Below are 24,507 nucleotides of genomic sequence, written 5' to 3' on the forward strand. Positions count from 1 at the left end.
AAAACGTTGAAAAAAAAAAAATTTTGTTATGTAATTATGTACTAGGTGTTTTTTAATTTATCTATAAGATATCCCTATGCTAATTTTAAATACATCTAAATGTGAATGTGTCAATAATACTATATTTGTTTGAGGTGCATGCAGAATTCAGAGATAAAAACTCTGTCTATTCTTTTCTTGCTCTGGAATTTCAGATACTAGTGGCCATATTAAGAAGCAGAGATAAAAGGAGAAAGCAAGAAATAATTGGAATGCTGGTAAAGTAATCCTCTACACTGCAGCAATTTACAATAGTGTGTTATATATAGAAATAGATCAGTCATTGTTTTCAAGCCTGCTAAATAAAACTGAACTCTTGGAATGGCATGGCACTTGACCTTTCCTGGTTTCACCCGCAGTATTTAAACTGGTGCAAAGGGAACACACTGGCAAGTGTCTTCTGTTGACATGACAGATTCTCCTGGTAGTTCACACAATGTTCAAAAGGCACAAGTCCCTTGCTTCAGAACGCAAGAGAGAAATATTTTCCCGAGGAGCTACACGGTCCATCCTGAAGAATGACTTGAGAAACTTCCACTGTTTGTCGCATTTTGTGCTCTCAGCGGGCCCTCTAAAATCAATTCCAGTAGTTAAACATTCAAAAACTACGCACTTTGAGATTGAAGTACTTGATGCTCAAACAAGAAAGCAGATATGTATTGTGGATAAGGTAAGTTATATTTGTTCACTTAAAATTCTCTTATCTGCACCAAAGATTATTGGTCACTTGATTAAATGCTGACGAAGTTGTATCAAAACATAGTCCTGACTTTTAACGTTAGTTTTATGATGAGTAGGATAGATACTTCATATACTATTTCAGTGGAAGATATTCATAGTCAGTTTAAATAGTAGCTAATTACTATGTCTGTTTTTTCTGTTAAGGTGGACCATTGTCAAGAGGTAAAATTTCCAGTGCTCAGCTTCTCAGCCTTCACAACAAAATTTCCCTAGGTTTTTCTTTCTGTATACTTCATTACGTATTCAAATTATCATAGAGTTTATCAGTGTTCACAGAAAATAGCAAGCAAAAGGCGACAAACTTACTAAAAATGATATTTAGCATATATGATACAGTCTAGTCATTTAAAAATTATTTAGAATTCATTGTCTTGAAAAATGAACATCTCGCTTTTTATGGAAAGTTTACTTATTTCAGTTACAATGTTTAAATTCCTTAAAAAAGTCTCGCTTAATATGTTAAACATTTTTATATTCACGTCAAAGATGTTTCATTCAGAAAAGATAAAATACATACTTCCTGGGTTAGAAAATTAACACATAAATATACGTGTACATCATGGATATACGTATGTGTATACAATATTTCATCCATTGTCTTTTTCATTGGCTTGAAAGGTCACTAGCAGTTTAATTTATTGAGAAAGATTGACATTTTTTACAACAATATATTTTCATTTATTTTGCTATACAGACATGTCAAATAAGCTTTTTTCTATTGTTCTGAAAATAAAATTCAGTCACTGATTTCATTTAACTATACTCTAGCTATGTTTCTAGAGTTTCTGGATAAGAGGGAGAGACAAAACTGTTCCTGCTTTTAATTGCAGAAGATCATACGTACTTTCTCACTTAGTAATTGTAAATCTATGACCAACCTATTAGCTAGTAACAGTAACTTTTATTTACATATGGAAATAAAAGGTAAAGAACTTTACAAGTTCATAAAGTTCATAAGTGGAATGCAAGAGATTCAAAACTATTTGTATGGAATTCCAAATCACATTATTTTTCAATACTACCACTAAAGTCATATATAAATGAATATATATTGTGGTAATAGAATTTTAACATAAATTTCATGCATGTTGTAATTTACTTCTATTTTAATACCTCAATAAGGTTTTTGGGTTTTTTTATATCATACAAGACTAAGACAAAACAAAACAAAAAAATCACCCAGAGGTTACTGATGTTTGTATTATTTCACTCTTAAAAATTTAAAACTCATCAGAAAAATACAATTAAATTAAAGGAAAGAAGGTAGTGAATGGATACTGAATTGGTCAAGGATTTCCAAAGATCAAGATTCTAAAATGAGACTGGCTTTTATGTCCTTTCTGACTTGTGTCTAAACCTTGATGCAAAATCCATCTCAGAGTAATGAGAAACCGCTAATGGGCTGCTAATTATTTTTTCCCATATATTTAAATTTTGATATTGAGATTGTATTTGAAGGTTAGACATGGGGGTTTACATTTTCAATTATTAATTAAATTGTGAAAAAAATTAAGCATGCAGAAAGCCAATATTCTTTAGAGACAAAGATTTGGTTTAGGAATTTTGGTTTAAAGGCAGACAGTCTCTCTGCTGTCTTGTTACCCCTCCTTTGTGGTATATTCAATAAACTTCTATCTCCTTTAAAAAGAAAAGGAATTTTGATATAGAAGTTTTGCTTACATTTTAGTAATTCTTGTAATTGCACTACCAGTAGCAAACCTTTAGGGAAACTCAGTAGGCCACATAGGGGATTATTTCTGGATTCCTCACCAGCCTTTATTGCACAATTAACACCAGATGATGTGGAAGTTAAAACATCCAAGTCTTTGACTTGTCAGTAAAACTGGATTTTGTTTTGTCTTGTTTTAGTTTGGTAGCTTGATAAATTGTCCCAACAATGCAAGACATTTAAAAGAAAAAAATCTGGATTAATTCACATTTTTTTTGCTTCATGATTCCTAAAAGTTCAAATTTGTAAATATGAGAAAGATTGATTTTGTTTATTGTTCAGGATACTGTTTTGCCTAGACAAAGTAACAGCTATCTTAGCAGTAAGGTCATGTTAAGTGCCTTTCATTGTACTTGGCTCTACTCAACATACTAAATAAGTATTGCTTATGACAGTCCCTATCTTTCAGTAAGCACTGTGTTACAAAGCAGTAAAAGTTGAAAGTCATGGACGTTGGAATTAAATATATCTGGACCAAATCCCTGCTGCATCAATCATATTTATCAAGGTGCAGAAAACTCGCTGACATGCTGATCACCAGGACCCTTATTTAGAAAATAGGTTAATAAAATCTGTATGTAAGCTTGGAATGAAAACTAAAAATAATATATGTAACATATTTGTCATGATGCCTTGAACACAACATATAAACTAATATATATATATATATATATATATATATATATATATATATATATTAGTTTTAATAATCATTTGGAGAGATAAATTTAATGTGTATAAATGTAAAAGAAAAAATAAGTGATGAAACTTGTGATACTGGCAGAGTTTAAATTTGACTCCTTGATAATTTCCCATTGACATGATTTCTTATAATGCATAGATTAGATATAAATATTCAAATAGTTTGAGCAGAATATATGTATTTTAGTAATATCTGCTGACCTCTAGTAGAAAGTTAGTTTTCATCTAGATACTATAATTTAAACTTCAATATAGACAATGTATCTACTAAAGATATTCATGAAACAAAAACATCAAAAGAATTCCTGGGATTAAAGAAAATATACTGAGTCATGTTCTTTTACTTAATATCACATACACATGTACATGCACGCACACATACACACACACGCATGCATGCATAGACACATGCCTGCATGCACACACACACCCCCAAACAAGCAAAAACCTCTTGCCTTCACTATCTTCTCCAGCTTCTGCTTTATTTCTATGATTACTTTCATCCTCTTCATATTGTCTATCCACATTTCTCTTTTCATTCGATCCTAAAACTACTCCATTTAGGCATTTGCCTCCATACCTTTTCAGTTTGATTTTGCCACAGCAAAAAACTCCTTGCTAAAATCCAAAGGTCAATTCTAATGCTTTATCTTAGCGTATCAGCAACATTTGCCACTGAAAGGCACTTCTTCCTCTTTTGCTATATGAGTTCAGGATAATAGACATATTTAAAAAAAAAAACAAACTTATTTCATTGCTTCTCCATTTTCTCTTGCTGCTTCTTCATCATCTGACTTACTAGGTGTGGACTGTCACCAACTCAGTCATTGAAACTTCTCCCAATATTTACTCATTTACCTTTTTGAATCCCATAGCTTCAAATATTATCTATTGATGACTTATATATTATATGTAACTGTAGCTTATCTTTTTCTCCTCAACTGTCAATCCATTTATCTATGTATGTATACATCTCTGTATGTATCTCTATCATCTATCTATCTATCTATCTATCTATATTTACCTATGCATCTATCTATGTATCTAGTTATGTATCTACCCACCCATCTATCTGGATGTTTACTAGGAATCTCAAACTTAGTATATCTAAAATTGAACACTTGGTCTTACCTCAAAATTTTATCACAGAGTTTCCGAAGTCAATAAGTGGCAACTGCATCCTTCGAATACCTCAAGTCAAACACTTAGAGACATCATAACTCATATCTTAATCTCATACCCCACATATAATCCATCGTCTCAGTGATACTTTCAAATGTATCCAAACTGACAAATTTTCACCACCTCTACTGCTAGCGCTCCTAAATCTTTCCTCTGTTTCTGTTCTTAGCACTTTCAGTATATTCCTTACATAGTAACTAGAGCTATCAGGTCAGATCATAACATTTGCTTCATAAAACTAGTCAGTGTCTTATTTGGGTCCACTTAATTGTCACTTTTTCTTTGGGAGAATTTGCTGACTACTTATTTAAAGTGGTAAAATCTGCCAATATTCTCTATTACCCTATCCTGTTCTATTTCTTTACTACAAGTTATTACCATTTAATATACTGTTTATTTTCCCTTTTTTTCGTTTTGTTTATTATTTGGCCTACCCTGTTATTCCACCTTTGCAAAATCAGGGATCTGGTTTTGTTTTGTTATCATTCCTGTATCTGCAACATTTAGAACAAAGATAAGTGTTTAACCAAAATGTATTGAATAAATTATACCTGTTCAAAAGTTTTGTGGATTTCACAATGCACTCATATTTAGCAGTGATAGTTTTGGGGTGAAAGAGTATGATATTTGAAAATACTTTTTACTATTCTCTAAATCAAAATATCATTAAAATAAATATAAATATATTCACAGAGAAAGACATTTGATTAAACCATTTCACTAAATGCCCAAATTCTTCTGGGTTTTCTCCCGAGAAAGATGTATAGAATTTAACTTTGTATTAGTGTATAATTTACTGACCATCATATTCTGATTATAAAAAGCTAATAAGGTTTTTATAAGGCAGACAATACAGATGGGGCTATTTACTTAACTAACTTATTTATATACCATATGTAAGTAAAATAATATGACTAATGTAGGATGAAAAGATGGAGAGCTAGTAGCTGAATTAAAATGTAAATATCATGCTTGTTTTTATTGGAACATAAAAATATATAAAAAATAATTTTTAAAACTTTAACAATGAGTTATTTTCAGTTGCTCACTATCCCTGTCTCACTTCTATTTTGTAAAATGTCAAAAGCTTATCTAGTGATATATTGATGGTTCAAGAGCACAGCAAGAACTTTAAAAGCTAGGATTGATAAATGTTCCCAATATCATCCCATACTTTTCTCTTTAATCTTTTCTCCAAGGAACTTGACCTCAAGAGCCCTCTTTCTCCTATTATTTTATTTGCTTTATGTCAAAACTCTAAAAAGCATTTTAAAAACTACTTATAGGAGTGCACTTGTTGTGATGAGCACTGGGTGATGTATGGATTGTTGAATCACTATATTGTGCACCTGAAACTAATAGAACACTGTATGTATGTAAAAAAAAAAAAAAAGACTGTATAAATAAAAGAAAGCACTCAGTAATTCTCCAATCCTTCTAATGATAAAAATATCAGTTTTAACCAGAAAATAGTAGAGAGAATTATAGGGTAGATAGACTAATTAAAAACTTCACTTTTGATATTCTAGTTAGAAATTTTGAAAATACTTAATTTCTAATATTGTCATTTTTAATAATTTACCTTGGATGGCATGCAACTTAGCAAATATATGTCTCAATTCATTCATTTGCAAAATGAGAATGGCATCTGTCTTAAAATATCGTCATGGCAGCTTTCACAATTTCATGTGTATAGAAATGACAAGATCTTTTTCTTCCACTCCTCTCCTTCTTCCTCTCCCTTCTCTTTCTTCATCCTCTTTCCTCCTCTATCCTTCCCCTCTTCCTTCCATCCTTGTCCCCGTTTTCTTTCCTTCCACCTCAGTCCCCTTCCTCCCCTCCCATTTCTTCTTAGAGCATGTTATAATTGAAAGGGTATGAGCTTTGAATTCACATAGAATAGAATTTTAATATGAATCTGATTGATTTTACGTTTCCTTGGACATAATCCAATATCTCTGCCCTTTATTATAATTTTCCGTAAAAGGATTTAGGTATTGTTATCCATCCGTTTATAAAGTAAGAACGGTGGTACAGAGATTCGAAATGAAGAACTTAGTGTGTATTAGAATCAAGCTTTGAACTGGCCAATATTTGTTCTGGGCTTTGCTCTTAACTGCCATACACTACCACCTGACATATACTAATGACTTTCATTAGCCCAAATTCTCACGTTCTGTTTTCATTTCATGACTGGGACAGGACATCTGACTTCCAGACAATATGTTTCAAAACAGAAATGCTATTTTCTTTTCTTTTTTCATTTATGGTTTCTCTCTCTCTCTCTCTGTCTCTCTGTCTCTCTCTCTCTCTCTCTCCTTCTCTCTCTCTCTCCTTCCTCACTCTCTCCCTCTCTCTTTTCTCTCTCTCTCTCTCTCTATTTTTTTCTTTCCCCTATGTTCATCTGTTTTGTTAGAGGTGCTATTTTTGAAGGATGTCTACTTCCCTTCCATTTGATACAAAAGAAAGTTCCAAAGTATTCTTCAGTTTTTTTATATACAGACATAAAATAACATTAATTAACATTCAAACCTAGAAATTAAAAATACCTTTGAAGTCTCTATAATAATAAATGAAGCAACAAATATGCACAAAGTGTTTATATCATTAAAAATTAAGAAAGTAAAATGGATTATTCCTCCACAAAGAGGGGATTAATGTAGTCATTTTCTGTGAGTCCTGAAGAGCCTCAATGCCTACTCCTCTCTTTGCATACACTTCAGAATTCCATAATACAACATGCACGTCTTATTTCATAGAATCAGTGTATTTGATATTAATATATTTTAAATCATCTGACCTTAGATTTCTCTCAGAAAAAGTAGTCCTACCATATTGAACAAATGCATACTGTCATGAGAAGAAATGTAGTGTAGAGGTTTATGCTCAGAAGTCAGACATACTTGTGTCTGCAGCTGAGCTTTGCAAATTATTAATATTTTATCATCTTAACATGTTACCTAACTACTCTGACTCTTGCTTTTCCATGTAAGGTAAATATCAAATCAAAATACAGTAAATATCTATCTTCCAGGAGTATCTAGGACTTTTATATTTGTGAAATGTGCAAAATATACCACCATGTACCACATTATTGGTTTTCTGTAAATTAAAGCTGTATTTTAGATAATGGCAGTATGTAAGTAATATTATTCCATTGGCACAGGAAAATAATTGAATTAGTACTTTTTGGCTGTGACTATGACAATTTAGTCATTATATATAACAAATATAAACTATTATGTGTATTCCTTTAAATTATGTCTACATTTTTCCATTTTCTAAATATATCACCATGTAAGAAAACCATTTTTGTTTATGGGCAAGCTATAAAGAAGGTGTCATTTTATCTTCTGTAAAATACGAGATACAATGACACTCTTTTTAGAAGGTCAACATAGATGAATAAGTTTTAGAGGATGCATCTTGAAAGAAAAGAGTTGAAATTTACCAGATTCAGCGTTTCTCCAGCTCTATGTTTTGCCATCTTATAGTGACCATTTATTAACTCAATAGATATCTGCTAAGATATTTGTCTAGTTTTCTATTATATGTTTGAGATAATGCATTAACTCAAACAGATGCAATTCCTGTTCTCATAGATTCTATACTCTCCGGTGGAAGCCAAACACTGTACAAGTAATTTTAAGTGCAAAGATACCTACACAGTGAAGGGGGGGGGGGCGGTGGGAAATGGTAGTTTGGGATAGTAAACAAAGGGAGATAATCTGTGAAACAGCAGAATCTCCTTGGAGAAATTATGTTAATATGTGGCCCAGACAGTGGATAAGATGGAAGAGAAATAGGGGGATATGACAGATAAAGGAGGTAGAAAGAACAAGACTTGTTTGGTTGTGAAGAATGAAGGTTAGGGAGGATGCAAGTATGATGTTGAATTGCTGTTTAAACTACTGGGATCCTAAGAACAGTATAAGTTATTAAGTCCTTTATGTGTTTTTGTTTATTTTTTTTCCTTGCTTTTCTTTCTTTTTCAAGTTTTTACTTGAATTCTAGTTAGTTAACATACAGTCTGATATTAGTTTCAGGTTTAGCATTGTTTGCTTTCTTATTTTTGGTGCAGACAAGTACAGAGGCAGGTAGGAAACAAGTATTCAGTTTTGCTCATTTTAAGTTAGAGATCTCCGTGAAATACCCAAGAAGAAATAACTAGTAGGCATTTGGGTGTGAAGATGTAGGGCTCAGGAGAGTGGTCATGATTCAATATGTTGACTTGGGAATTAGAAATGTGTAGGTGATCTTTGCAGCCATTACAGTATAGAAGAGAAAATTTCAAAAGAACAATAATGAATAAAGGAAAGAACCGACTATAGAGGCCTGAGGAATTCCAATATGTAAAGATGTTAAATAAAGGGAGGTTTGAAAAGGAAACTAAGAGAAGTTTCCAGAAGGACAGCAGAAAGGTAACTCTTTCATCACAGAAGCCTAAGAAAGAATATTTGAGTGAGAAGGGAAAGATCAGTAGATGTGACTAAAAAGCACAAAGAAATACGATAAGTATCCCTTGAATTAAGTGGTATAATGCTCATGTTTAGTTTAATTAGATTGCTTTAGGTACAGTGATTTGGGGGGAAACCCAGTCTAGAATGGGGATGACAGTCAATGGGTAACAAGAAATTTGACTTTCCTAGAAAAGCGTTCTTTTATAGGCAGCAAAAGTCTTGAAAAACTGAAGTGTTTCAAACTCTTCATTCCTTAACTCTATATTAACTCCTATGTAGTCCAATTCACATACTTTGGGTTACTGTTTACCCCTTCTTTATTACTCCATTTTTCATCAATCTATACTACTCACCAATCCCAAAATAATATTGTAATTTCCATTCCTTGAGTTTGGGTAAAATTTGATCCCTCTGCCTAGAGTGTTCTGTTACAATCTTCTGTCTAATTCACAACCATTCCTCATGATCAAACTGAAATGACAACTTCTTTGAGTGCCACTTATGATCTATAAGCAGATGTGTTATTTGTCCCAGAAACAGTTGATTGAAATTTCCACTATAGAAGTTATATAGTTTAGTCATTGGAAATGAACATTTATAAGCTATCTTGACAACTTGAAAGAGTAATTTTGTGTTTGTTCAAATAATTTTTTAAATGAAAATTGTAAATAGTTCATCATTATTTCATTTTTCTAGCAATTTATTTTCATTGTATTTTACAAATGTATCATAGAATTTTTTTTAAGAAGTGATGTTTTATCCTACATAGTTGGGAAGCATTGAACTAGAGGACATGGGAATGACCTAAATGCTATTATACAATAAATATGCCTTGGATGCAAAATTAGTACATATCATATCGAGACTCCTCTTGGATTTTGTTCTAAAAGTGTAGGTTCTTTACAGGTAAGATAAAATAATAATGCTCAAATATTTGCATTGTAAATATAGAACAAAAATTATAGCTGAAATGACATGCTTTTAGATCAGTGAAAGTGAATAAACCATGTTTTCCTTGGAAATGTAAAGAAAGGATGAAAAAAATGTTAACTACTAGGGAAAAAAATTATGAGAGGAGTATTATACTATTAAAAGAAATCCTATTTCCCATTAAGTCAAGGCTGAATAAAGAAAGCTAAGTTTAGAAACACATGTTTAAAATAGTACCTAAGATTTAGATAACAGTCTATGTAAAGAAACTAGTAACAATTGAGCTCTGAACATTTTGGGGGTCAGAGTCACTAACCCCCGTGCAGCTGAAAATCCATATTTAACTTTTAACTTCCCCCAAACTTAAGTACTAATAGCCTACTGTTGACTGGAAGCCTTACTATAACATAAACAGTCTATTAACACACATTTTGTATATTATATGTGTTATACACAGCATTTTTACAATAAAGTAAGCTAGATAAAAGAAAATATTATTAAGAAAATCACAAAGAAAGAAACTATATTTACAGTGCTGTGCTGTAAAAGATCTGTGAATTAGTAGACCCACACAGTTCAAACCCATGTTATTCAAAGGTCAAATGTATATCCAAGAGACATGTTATTCAAACTAGACAAACAGTTACTTTATGAGTAGCTACCATACTTTAGATTACTTGGGGTTGAAAATTAAACATATTTCCTTATCCTGATATACATGAATCAAACTGGAAAGACAGATTATGCATTTTGAAACAAATTACAACATGGTGAATAGCATATGGGAGTTTAACACAAATTATATACTAAGGTGGCTAGGGAAATGACACTTTACCATCTGATAGAGGTTTAAGCATGAGGATGAGAAATAAAGCTAAAGTGACTGGAAGGAGGCACCCAAAAGGATTTTATATATTATTTATATTATATATATATATATATATATATATATATATATATATATATATATATAACAATTGTTATATATTAGCAAAGGTGGGCTAGAAAGAACAATTAGCAAAATTGTTATATATAATTAGCAAAGGTGGGCTAGAAAGAACATCCCAGGAAGAATTAACATACTAAAAGTATTACAATCTCAGATTTCAAGATATACTACATAGCTGCAGCAGTCAAAACAGTAAGGCAATGGCACAAACATAAACACAGATCAATGGAACAGAACAGAGATCCCAGAAATAAGCCTATGACAAAGGAGGCAAGAATGTACAATGAGGAAAAGACAGTCTCTTCAATAAATGGTTTTGGAAAACTGAACAGCTGCATGCAGATTAATGAAACTGGACCACTTTCTCACACCATACACAAGAACAAACTCAAAATGGATTGAAGACCTAAATGTAAGACCTGAAAACATAAAACTCTTAGAAGAAAACATAAACAGTAAACTCTTGGACACTGGCCTTACCAATGTTTTTTTGGATCTGTCTGCTCAGCCAAGGGAAACAATTAGGACTATACCAAAATAAAAAGCTTTGGCAACTGCCAGAGTCCAGCTCCAGCAGGTCCAGGGGTTCCCGAAGGAAGAACGACGTCGGTGAAAATAAAACAAAACTAAAATAAAAAACTAGAAAATAAAAAACTAAAATAAAAAACTAAAACTAGAATAAAAATGGACACAGACAACAGCAGTGTGTTGAACTGGCCGATTTATTGTAGTAAACGTGACATTATATATGCTAGTGATTTCCTTGTAACATATGTCATCTATGTTTTTCTAACATTACCTAATTTTGAAAATGTTCCTATGTGTAAACAACCTTTAAGAAATAACATGGCGATTTTCCCCTAACTTTCCCGCATACCCTTTGATTATAGATTCATTTCTTACATTATTCTATTATGCATCTGTGTTTATCTATAATCTACAAAGCATTTGCTTTGCTGTTCTCGTGAAAGGACCTCCATTTCTCAACACCTCAAGTGGAACAGTTACAGAGACATGACTTCCCAACCGGAACAGTTACAGAGACATGACCTCCCAACCACATGAGGCCAGAAGAACAATGTGTTTGCCTCGGTCCGAGGTGCCAGGAAAGGGCTGAAAAGGCCTTAGAAACCCATGCCTCCTACATTCTCAGAGAGACAATGCACCTAGGAACCAATGAACCATTCTGTACCTTAACCGACTAGGTTCAGTCATCATCAGGAATGCCTCCGGGGGGCCAGGTGGGGCTGGGTTGAAGTCACCTATGCCCAGAGATACACTCCTTAGTTACTGGAGTGGGGCTTTCAGATCCGTATGTCTCTCTTTTGTTGGCCGCCTTTGCTGGCAAATGCATGAGGCTATCCTTCCTGTAAGTAGAGGAGTCTCCATAGGGGATGGCAAGGGCTAAACGTAAGGCTACACAATTTCTTGCAGAACCTTATTTTCTTTCCTAATGGTTCTTTTCTCAGAGGGCCTGTCGAGGGCAATTCCCCAACAGACAATACCCCAGGTTGTTTTAAGGCCGAATTACCTAAAAGTGGGAGTGCAAGAAGCTTCCGTGTCCGTGGGCCGCCTTGCAGTCACCAATTCGTCCACAGCCCAGGCCCTGCCACTCAGGCTGGGATAGCTCGGCTTCCAGCAGGCAACAAAACAAAAAGGCAACTTGCTGAACGAAAGAAGATATATATAAATGATATATCAAAGAAAGGGTTAATATTCAAATACATAAAGAACTCCTACAATTCAATAACATAAAGCAAATAAATTGATTAAAATTGGTCAGAAGATCTTTTTCTCCCAAAGGAGCCATACAAATAGCCAACAAACACATGAAAATATGTTCAACATCACTAATCATCAGAGAAATGAAAATCAAAATCACAATAAGGTATCACCTCAAACCAGTCAGAATAGTTAGTATCAAAAGGACAAGAAATAAGAAATGTTGGTGAGGATATGGAAAACGGGAAACCCTCATGCATTATTTGTGGGAATTTAAATTGTTGCACCCACTGTAGAAAGTAGAAATACCATACGATCCAGTAATTCTGCTATGGGGTATTTATCCAAAGAAAACAAAACACTAATTCACAAAAACATATGCTGTCCTATGTTTATTGCAGCATTATTTACAATAGCCAAGATCAGGAAGTGTCCATGAATAGATGAATGGATAAGGATGTTGTGTACACACGTACAGACACACACACACACACACAACACACACACACACACACACACACACACACTGTAATAGTATTCAGCCATGAAAAAGAATGAAATCTTGGCATTTGCTGCAACAAGGATGAAGCTAGAGGGTATTATGCTGAATGAAATAAGTGAGACAAAGATAAATGCCATGTGATTTCATTTATGAGAGGAATCTAAAAACAAAACAAAAGAAACAGAAACAGACTCATAAATTCAGAGAACAAATGTGGTTGTCACAGGGTAGGGAGATGGGCAAAACAGGTGAAGCAGATTACGATGTACAAACGTCTAGTTGTAAAATAAATAAGTCATAGGAATTAAAAGTACAGCATAGGAAATATAGTTGATAACATTATAATAACTTTGTATGGTGACATATAGTATTGATGCTTATTATGGTAATCATTTCATAATATATATAAATTGTCCAAATACTATGTTTGTACACCAGAAACTAATATATATTGTATGTCAACTATACTTCAACTTATATATACATTACAAAACAATAGCATGAATGGTGTACAAAGAGCATCCCAGGAAGAAGAATTAGCATATTAAAGGCAAAGAAGCAGAACAGTAACAATAAGCCTTCTGGCCTACTGTAATTAAGTTCGTGATGTGATATTGCAGAATGGAACAAACTGAGAATAGATAGTGTGGTTAGGACTGATGGTAGAGTCCCAGATGACTGCCTAGCATCTGGACTTTTTCTTTTCTTTCAGATCAGGGGGTAGTATTTGCCATTCAGCAAATTAAATCTGGTAACAATATGGAAGATAGAATGAGCAGTAGAGAGTCTGAAGACAGAGAGCTCCGTAAAACTGAGAAGCAAATCTCTTTTTAAGTTTATTTATTTAGAGGGAAAGAGAGAGCAGGTATGAACAAGCGAGCAGGGGAATGTCAGAGAGGGAGAGAAAAAAAATCCCAAGCAGGTCCTGTGCTGTCAGCCCAGAGCCGAACACATATGCTGGATCCCAGGAACCATGAGATTATGACCTGAGCCGAAATCAGGAGTTGGTCACTTAACTGACTGAGCCACCCAGGTGCCCCAAGAAGTAAATCTTTTGGGGAACTTAGGACTGCCACATTTGGGAGGCAATGTAGTATCAAGGGCTCTGCTTAGGTTTTGAGGGTACTCAGCCACCCCTCACACTTAACCAGCTTGTGACTCTGGGCGATGTCCTTATTTTCTTTTCCCTTAAATTTTATTGTGAGTTATCTCACTGGGGTCATCTGAACAATTACCATTGTCTAGTAGGTTTTTCCGTAAGGAAATATCTATGGCACAGAGTCTTGAATAAGTAGAACATTGCTAAACAAATTGAAATCTACAAATGTAATAATAACATAAAATTTGGGGGAACCTGGGTGACTCAGTCGGTTAAGCGTTGGACTCTTGATTTTGGCTTAGGTCATGACCACGGTTCGTGAGTTTGAGCCCCACATGGGGCTTCAAGCTAACAGCGCAGAATCTACCTGGGATTCTCTCCCTCTCTTTCTGCCCCTCCTCTGCTCACTCTCTGTCTCTCTCTCAAATAAATAAACTTAAATTTTTTTTAAATAATAATCTAAAAATGTTTCACATCATTTAAGTATGTTAAAAACTACAAAATAAAGGAAGGTTTAACAAAATTTTCAAAATGTAATAAAAGTATTGAAGTTATTTTTTTTCTTTTGGTATGTGTATATAACTCATATTTGGAGAGTAAGTAAAATAATTCAAATAAAATATAAATCAAAGGACACATCTTTAGGACACCATGGAAACTTTAAGATATACATATATATATATATATATATATATATATATATATACCTTTATTTCTAATTTAAACTTTACTGGACAACACCTTTTTGTAACAAAGCAGAATAATTATGCAATAAATATACTGTAGCTCCTATCAAATGTGGTTACAGTCCATGTAGGTTAGAAAAATGTACATATCCGGTACATTAGAATTGAATGTTGTATTAAAGGTAAAAGGAATATGATATTCCATTACTATTTTATTTCAGTTCAGTTTGGTTTAACAAGGATTTTGCTGTTTGAACTTGTAATGAATCAAGGCAATTTTCTGTATATAAACATGCTATGAATTTGTCAAATTAACCCATGGCAACCCATGGGTGCCAGATGGTGAGCCAAGGTTCAACAACAGACCTTGTTGAACAACAGAAAATAGAGAAGTCTATCACCCACAGGTTCTGGAGTATCTACAGGCTTCAAGGAGCCACATGGGGAGGTGAGGGAAGACAGGGTACAGAGAAAGACAGGACCTAAGGCATATGCCTTTAATAGGGTCTGTGAGTAGAGTGCTAGGGGGTTCCTGGACTAAGGCCAAATTAGCCAATTCAAACCAAAAGAGGTGGATTTTGGTAAGCCCCAAGGAAGCCTTATCTTAGGGCCACATAAGGAGAAGCCATTGGGAAACAGGGGAAACCGTTGGTCCAAAGGGCTGCCGTGAAGTCATATCAGAGTGCATATTTACTTAGGACTATGAGGGCTGCTATCCTGGGCAGGTCCTTGTCTGAGGGGCTAATGTCAGGTTAAGGTCACTGCAAGCTGCTTGGTCAAACAAAACAGATGGCAGAACAGCAATATCATGAAGTAGCTTAGCTAAATTCTTGATAAAACCTGCAGATGAACATAGTGTATTAGTTCTTATGAAGTTCATGATGAAGGAATCCTTAGTCTTTTCATGATCTAACAGTTCAAACAAACAAAAAAAAATAAAGATTATGCTTACATAATGTGTTTCTGGGAAATAATTTTGGTTTGGTATTTGGTAAGCTTCTCTTTGATATTTTTTTAAAGAAATTGTATTTTAGGCATGTACCTTGTCCAGATTAACATTTTACTGTTACTTTTGGGTAGCCTGATAAAGAGCTATTAAAATCATCACATATCTCGTTGCTGTGATCTTAACGTTACTTAAGTGTAACATATTTTTCATCGCTCCTTTTATAGGTCTTCCCACTCAGAATTATCTAGTAACAACCCTCTTTCTTGTGCTATTACTCATAACATTAGTATTTAACAAATGAGCGGTAATTTAAGGCAACATTGAGAAATAAACATTCCACTTTTTGTTTTGTTTTTTAATTATCTAAAGGCTTCAGGGAAAGAAGTCTGAAGGTGCAATATCACAGATAGTGAAAACTGATACTGATATCATATAAAGCCTTTTAATATCCTCACAACACAAATTTGTGGGAACACATTTTTGCTTCTTAACAACCCAGAATATAGCTGTGATGAAATTTATATTTTTGCTAGAATCAGTGCAATGACAGAATGTAAGTTCCATGCAGTCCCAAATTATATCATAAAAAGTCAGTAATCTTAGATTTATGTATGCTTATACTGTGTCTTACCTTCTGCTGTGAAAACTATGCTGTTTGCTTGGCTACATGATCAGAGCTCAAAGGTTTGGAGACGCAACCATTGTTTGAAGGTGATAGTACTCTTAAACTGTGTTCAATTGATCATTACATTCCTATAAGAATATCTTGCAAGGACATTATCCTAGAACATCATCTGCCTTTCTCTTCCCTCCCTCCTTCTTTCTTTCCTTCCTTCCTGTTTTTGTTGTTTTTCATATACGTTGAAGAATATCGATCTTCCACTGTAATAAACCCTAGGAACACCAGCATGAAAAACGAATCAAACCAAACAAAATATGTTCCTTCCTCTTCAGACATTCGCTATAATTTGATGGATAATCACATGTAAATAGTCCAACACAAGATAATATAATACAAGCTAAAACAGAGGAATGAACAAGGTGCTGACTGAGTCCAAGGGGATGATGTTCTTTTTTACTGCAGAAATTGAGAGAGGCTTTAGAAACCTCCTCCAGTTATAAACAGACCTGGCACACTGACGGATCATCCTGAGGATATCTCTAACAGTAAAGGGCAATCTCCTAAAGTAGAAATTATCTCTTCTAAATGCCTTATATCCTCAGCTTTTCAGGCTTTAACAGAAGGCATATGGCTATAAAGACACCTCTAGAGAATTTAAGAAGGAAGGCAAAGATGAATTCTCTACTCACTTAACAGTTTTCAAATGTGCAAACTTTTCGGGTTTCATAACATTAGTATGTTATATTTTATTAGTGGATTTTTAAACTGACAGTCATCAAATAATTTCCAATCCCCAGTGATCTACTGGGATTCAACTAAGTAACCTGAACCCACCGGTCACCACATAAAGCCTATGAATGTCACACTCATTTATTTTCCTATAAGAAGTTAGTTCCCTTTTAGAAAGATTTATTGTAAACTGCCTACTACATCTACATATAGAATATTTTATTTGAGAACTGATCTTACTCTTAAGTCAAGAATGTTGTACCTCTGCCTTCTTATAAACTCATCATTTTAACATCATTTTGTGTGAGGTGTAAATTAATTATCATCTGTCTTTTTTCTTACTGCAGTTTCACTTTTCTTATCACACATTTTCACTGCTTCCAAAATAAACATTTAATATTACTTCATGTTTGGGTGGTTCTGACTTTGCAATTACTGGTTATTTGATTTCTTAAAAATAAAAATGTAATGTAATTATTCATTTCTTTTAGGAAAACATATAATGAATTATTGGCTATGCAACTGAGTTTGTCGATACTGGTCTGTGCACCTTTGAATAATATTTTTATTACCTGCTTCTCATTAACTTTATTTAATAAAATCCATTTATAACCTGAACTTAATTTCATAAGGACTTTAACATAGAATCCTGAGACATTCAGATGAATGCTACTTCTTTGGAACAGATAGGAACATTCCAAAAAGCTTTCACTCTAAAATTCCTGAGAAACTGATTTTGCCTTAAGATCTATTTCATGCAGAATTCTTTTAACTAGACATTATAAGAAGAACACAAACAGCAAGAACAGCCACAAACATTGAGCTCTTGACTATAAAAAATAAAACATGCTTCATTTCAAAATGGGAAGAACAAATCAGGTGGGTTTTCTTTTTACAACTATAAAAAATAGATCCATAAATGTACTTATTTGTTTTTACTTTCAATCAGCATTTCTGGCATTACCCCGACATACTGTCTTTGCAGGCCTCTGTTGGTAATAGAATTCCTATGACTTAATGGCCCACGTATGTCATAATTTAAGTACGTAGGTACAATTTCATTAAAATTCCTAATTTTTTAGGCTAATTCTTTTTGGGTCTGTATTGTGCTGTAATAGACAGAAACCTGGACTAACCACTTAGCTTTGCTTCTGCACACAATGACATGATACCCCTTCTGCCAGATTACATCTCTTCTAATTACCCACATCATCCACCATCACATTCATCCTAAGAGGAAGGACCAACGCGTGGAGTCCTATCATACATAATGCATGGGTGACGGAATGTGCTATTTTTTCAGATGCGCCCCTGCTGTTGCCTCATGGTTATTCATTTGGGAGACTGAAGACACCACACTCAGCAAGTGATTGCAAGATGATCGAAGTGTCTCTATCAGTAGAGAATTCATGTGTGGAGCTAATTATTTAATGAGCTGACAGTGAAAGTTTCGTCTTAACACGGTTTATCATTCTGCTTCAATTCTCTAAAATTTCTCCCTATTTGTACTACACTCAAGTAATCAGTAAAATCATTTTATTCTATACATAATATATCCCCTCTCTGAACTTTACCATCCTACTTCAAATCGTCATCGCTTCTAACATACAGACTGATCTACAGATACACAATATATGATACACAATATATGTAGCAAAACAGTAAATATAGTATAATTTGTATCACCTGTAATTATAGCCCATACATGTTCCACAGTATCACCAGATACTGAATTTGGAATTTGTTATTATAGATGAAATCATTTTATTTTTGCATTATCATTTTGTCACCTAGAGTCTGTTAAATTTACGGAAACCAGATCGATTCTTCTAAGAGTTACATCATGTCACTCCTCTGATGAAAACCCTCCAACAGCTACGTATATCACTCAGAAGAAAATCCAAGCTACTCTTCCATATTCTAAAAGGTTATTCATTATCTTCCCACTCTCATCTCTCTCTCTGGTCATGCCTTTAACCAAGCTGTCCCTAACTCACCCTGCTCCAAACACATTGGCCTACTTGCTGTTTCTCAAATAATCTTGATATAGTGATCCCTCAGGGTCTGTGTCTTTGATGTTACCTCTGTCTGAAAGAATCTTCTTCAGTCTATCTGCATAGTTTGCTTTGTAGCTTAAGCCTTTGCTCATAACTTTACCTCCCTATCAGAATCATGTTTCTTCTTTCCATCATTCTGATCTCTTACCTCTTTTATGTTTTTTTTTTTCTTAGAACTTATCACCCTCAATGTATTACATATGTATTTCTTAATTGTCTGTCTCATTTCTTGAAAATTGGTTACAATTAAATATTAGTTCAGTGTGTGCCATTATGCCATAGTATTTTAGAAAGTATATTCAGGTGTAAGACTGCGTACATTTAACCCCTGCGTACATTTAATGTTTGCTTCTTATTGGCTGTGTGACAGGACACAAATCTCTTTTTCTTAATATTTTTAATGCTTATTTATTTTTGAGAGAGAGAGAGACAGAGCACAAGCAGAGTAGGGGTAGAGAGAGAGGGAAAAACAGAATTTGAAGCAGGCTCCAGGCTCTGAGCTGTCAGGACCGAGCCCAACACTGGGTTTGAACTCATGAGCCATGATATCATGACCTGAGCTGAAGTAGGTTGCTTAACCAACTGAGCCATCCAGGGGCTCCTAGAACACAGATCTCTTAACATTTGAGTGCATCAGTCTCCTCTCTGTCAAATGGGGATAACGGTACCTTACTCTGGGTTGTTAGGAATTTAAATGAGCAACTGTTTAGAAAAGTACCCAGTACATATAAGACACTATGTAAATGCTAGCTATTATTTTAAAACAGAACTAGAGAAAGAGAAAGAGAGAGAGGTAGTTTTTTCACTCTGACACACACAAAGGTTACTGGTGCATAGTTGGTGCTCAGTTAATATATTTTTTAAATGAAACAGCAAACAACACACATATTTGCCATATCATATTTGTTGTTAGCTTGGATCCTTTCTTTATTGCATTTTGTATTTCATGTTAATAAAATACAAATATGATTTGTATTTGTATAACGGATAATAATTGACTTGTTTTTAATTAACAATAATAAATATCTAAGCTATAATGCTTGGAATAAATATTATAAACTGCAATACATGATAGTGAACATTTTGTCAAGTTTTTTTTTAACCCATATTAGTTAATTTATCTGTTGTATAACTTTTGAAAGACGTTCATATTTCATGACCACAGTTTCCTAATTTTTTAGAAAGTCTGTGTCAAGGTACCTGGGCGGCTCAGGGGTCTGACTATCAAAGTTTTGATTTCAGCTCAGGTCATGATTTCACAATTCTTGGCATGCAGGTGGCTCTGCACTAAGAGTGCACGGGGGGATGGGGGACCTGCTTTAGATTCTCTCTCTCTCTCTCTCTCTCTCTCTCTCTCTCTGCCCCTGGTTACATGCATGTGCACACACTCTCTCTAAAAAAAAAAAAAAATTCTCAGTGTCATTACTTCATAAGATTGTTTACAATGTTCCGGTGCCTCCCTGTATAGACCTTAAAGTAGTGCCTACAACGGCAAATACTCATTATATTTTCCTCCAGCCCCTACCTTCACCTTTTCTATCTGCCTCCACTACATGGTGTACCATGGTAAAGAATGAGGTTTGAACCGGGCTATTTGCACTCAAAGTCCATTCTCATACACTCGTCAGCTGTGTCACCCAGACAAATTACTTAACCTCTTGGAGTCACAGTTTTCTTACATGTAAAATGAAAATAATAGTATTATATCTAAAGCCATAAAGATGGTGTGTGATTTAAATTATTGAAGAAAGGTAAAGGTCTTGGAATTGTGTTGGACTCTAATTGCGCATTCATTGATGTTACTTATGACGGCTAGCATTATTCCTAATGGCTTTCAAAGTTGTTTCTCCATTACATATGAATATAAAACAAAAATGAGATAAAAGATTTAACTACAATATAGCACTAGCTGGCAAACACACTTCAGTGATGAAAAATGGTAATTTATATCAAAGTAATAGGGGATAGAACAACAAATAGTATATAGGAAATTGAAATTGACCTAAATTCTAGGTTTCAATAACATTCAGTTTCTTTGAGGTCCATAGTAGGACACTTTACGTCCAGAAGAGAAGTGGTACAACTACTACCCATATCATACTTTTTATCCCAAGTTTCCTGGTGGATTAATGATAACATTTTGTGTACACTTAAAATTGTCTTCATTGTGATTATAAATTATATGGTTGCCTTTTCTGCATTTAAGCCTGTGAGAAAAGTACGCTCTAAAAGCCTATATCCTGCACGACTACTTTTGAAAGAAATTGATAAAAGTTATTTTTTTTTTTTTTTTTTTTTAATTTTTTTTTTTTCCAATGTTTTTTATTTATTTTTGGGACAGAGAGAGACAGAGCATGAACGGGGGAGGGGCAGAGAGAGAGGGAGACACAGAATCGGAAACAGGCTCCAGGCTCCGAGCCATCAGCCCAGAGCCTGACGCGGGGCTCGAACTCACGGACCGCGAGATCGTGACCTGGCTGAAGTCGGACGCTTAACCAACCGACTGCGCCACCCAGGCGCCCCGATAAAAGTTATTTTTTAAAAAATACTAGCTCTACAGTAATGGGGAGAATGATGTTGTTAGAATCTGCCCTGGAAATAAGCAATGTTCCATATGATGTTGGCTTCATCAGTGTATATCCCAGAGTGAGGAAAATGCACAGTAGACCCATCAGCTGGTCAGAGTTGCCACTTTATACCGTGAGGAACAGCGGCTAAGCTGCCTGCCATATTCAGTGGAAAAGAAATTTTGATTATTCTCTGCAGCCATGATTTTATGGACACTAGACACAGCGTGGCACATTGGTGATGGAGATAATTTTATAATTCACATAACAAAATAGCTAATATTCTATGACAGTGTTAAATCACTATATTGTATACCTGAAGCTAATATAACACTGTATATTGACTAACTAGAATTAAGAAAAAAAGAAAAAAAAAACAAAAAAAAGTTGAAAAAGAAAAAAATAGTTGATCTTACATTGATTTAACATCTCATGATATGACTATTTTTATTTCTTTCATATGCCCAGAAAACTAATGTCTTGGTCAAGTATAGAAAGTATAGACCTTATCTGAAGAAGGGAAACTAAAATTATATTTTGAATCCTACCCCCCTTTCCCCCCCACACTAAAGGGACCTGTATTTTCCAACTACTATTATATATGCAGATATATGCAATACTATTTGAAATCTGTAATATATAACATATCTACATTTCTATATCTATACCTATCTATCAAGAGGGTAGATAGATACATGAGGACACAGTGTGTGTATTTTGAATGTAAGGGACAGAGGACCAAATATTTGATGACCAGAAAGGTAAACTCTGGTAAATGTTAGTGTTGTTTATTAAGAACTTTGGCTCATTCTCAACACAGGAAATAGGTAAAATTAAATTTACCTACTTCTTCGAAGTAACTTATTTGTGCTGTGAAATGAAGGTGAAAGGCATGCATTTATTTCCTGAGGGAAGCTTTCAGAACATAATCTAATTTCACCACTTTTTTTTTTTAACTTCTGCCTTGGAAATAAGCAATGTTCCATATGATGTCGGCTTTGTCAGTGTAGATCCCAGAGAGAGGAAAGTGCACAGTGGATCCATCAGCCGGTCTGTAATATACTGTGGTGTGTGAAAAATAAGCATGTGTTGTTCTAAACCACTATTTGTGGTGCAACCTATTTTGAAAGCATGTTCAATTAAACTTGAATTAAAATGAGTAAATCTTTTTAAAAAGATAATTTAAATAATAGAAATCATTTCTTGATTTTGTCAGTTCTTTATTAAAGGTCCTTTTATCATTAGAAAAACTTACAACAAAGATAAAGATTTTCTATGTCATTGTCATTTTTTTTCCTCTTCCACTTAAAGCGGTAAGGCGGGACTATATCAAACTTAGGGAAATCATCAACAAAATAAAAAGGCAATGTATGGAATGGGAGAAAACATTTGCAAACCACATATCCAACAAGGGGTTTATATACAAAATATACAAGGAGTTCATACCACTCAAAGCAAAAGAACAAATAACCCGATATAAAAATGGGCAAAGCAGTTAAAAACAGGTATTTTTTTTCCAAAGAAAACATATACATTGTCGACAGACACATGAAAAGATGCCCATCATCACTAATTATCAGGCAAATGCAAATTAAAACCACAATGAGATATCACCTTGGAACTGTTACAATGGCTATCTTCACAAACACAAAAGATAACAAGAGTTGGCCAGGATGTGGAGTGAAGGGAACCCTGAACCCTGTATGTATATATGATATAATGAAATATTTTCTACCAACCAAAAAAAAAGAAATTTTGTGATTTACAATGACATGGATAAAGCTGGAGGGCATTATGCTAAGTTAAATGAGCCAGACAGAGAAAGACAAATACTGTACGGTATTATTTATATATGGAATTTTAAAAAGTGAACTCATAGAACAGAGAGTAGAAAAGCTCTTGCCAGGAGCTGGGGCGACAGGTAGGGGAAATAAGGACAGATTGGTAAAACGGTACAAAATTTCAGTTATACGATGAATAAAGTCAGAGAATCTTTTATATAACCTGAGGACTATAGCTGATGACCCCGTATCATGTAATTGAAATTAGCTAAGAGAGTAGAACTTAAATGTCCTCAGTAAAGACAAAAAAAAGTGAGCTGACACATGTGTTAATTATCTCAGTAGGGGTAATTCTTTAACAGTGTACAAGTATATCAAATCATTACGTGGTACATTTTATCTTACCATTTAATCTGTCAATTATACCTCAATACAGCTGAAAAGTTTTAAATTAAAAATTTGTATTTTAGTTACAATCTGAAGATTACTTTTTAGTAAAATAATATTTGTTTACTCTGAAAACTCCCTGTCCACTCTGAGTAAAATATATGCAATATATGCAAGTACCTATTCCATTTACTAATGTAAAACCTTCTAATGGAAATGCTTAGAGGCATATTTTGCACTTTCCTGAATTAACCAATCTAAAAATTGATTCTTCAGGCTAGTATTCTTTCTTATGTCTCAAAAACCAGAGATGGAAAGCTCGTGCCATTTAGCTACCCTGCACTAGATATCGTGTGTGTGTGTGTGTGTGTGTGTGTGTGCGCGCGCGTGTGTGTGTGTGTGTGTATTTTCATGCCTCAGCATCTATTCATTTCAATTCAGTTTATCTTTTATTCTGTTTTTCTGTGTCTTTACCATTGGACACATTTCTTTTCTAAACAAAGTTTACTGACAAATTTTGGTTTGCACATTGCAATTACAGTCAAATGAATTTCAAAGAGGTTGTTGTTTTTCCTTCTCCCTTAATTTTCATTCTTTAAGCAGGATAAACAGTATTCTGAAGACATCAGTTCATTTCAAGGAGTTCCTGAGAAAGTAGCTGAAAAATAGTTCTA

General features: G+C 34.1%; 1 protein-coding gene across 2 annotated transcripts in view; it reads left to right on the forward strand.

Moving 5' to 3' along the window:
* The first annotated feature begins 355 nt into the window (after positions 1-355).
* TECRL (trans-2,3-enoyl-CoA reductase like) overlaps positions 356-24,507 on the forward strand; it is a 137,697-nt gene continuing 113,545 nt past the window's right edge. Inside the window, exon 1 of one of the 2 annotated variants that reach the window (XM_058722420.1) lies at positions 356-709. In XM_058722420.1, the coding sequence (XP_058578403.1) occupies positions 476-709 (234 nt within the window). In that variant the 5' untranslated portion in view covers positions 356-475. The remainder of the gene's footprint in view (positions 710-24,507) is intronic. The other variant, XM_058722418.1, reaches the window with a different exon arrangement.

This window comes from Neofelis nebulosa, chromosome 3, assembly GCF_028018385.1.
Source record: "Neofelis nebulosa isolate mNeoNeb1 chromosome 3, mNeoNeb1.pri, whole genome shotgun sequence".
In the NCBI taxonomy this organism is placed as follows: domain Eukaryota; kingdom Metazoa; phylum Chordata; class Mammalia; order Carnivora; family Felidae; genus Neofelis; species Neofelis nebulosa.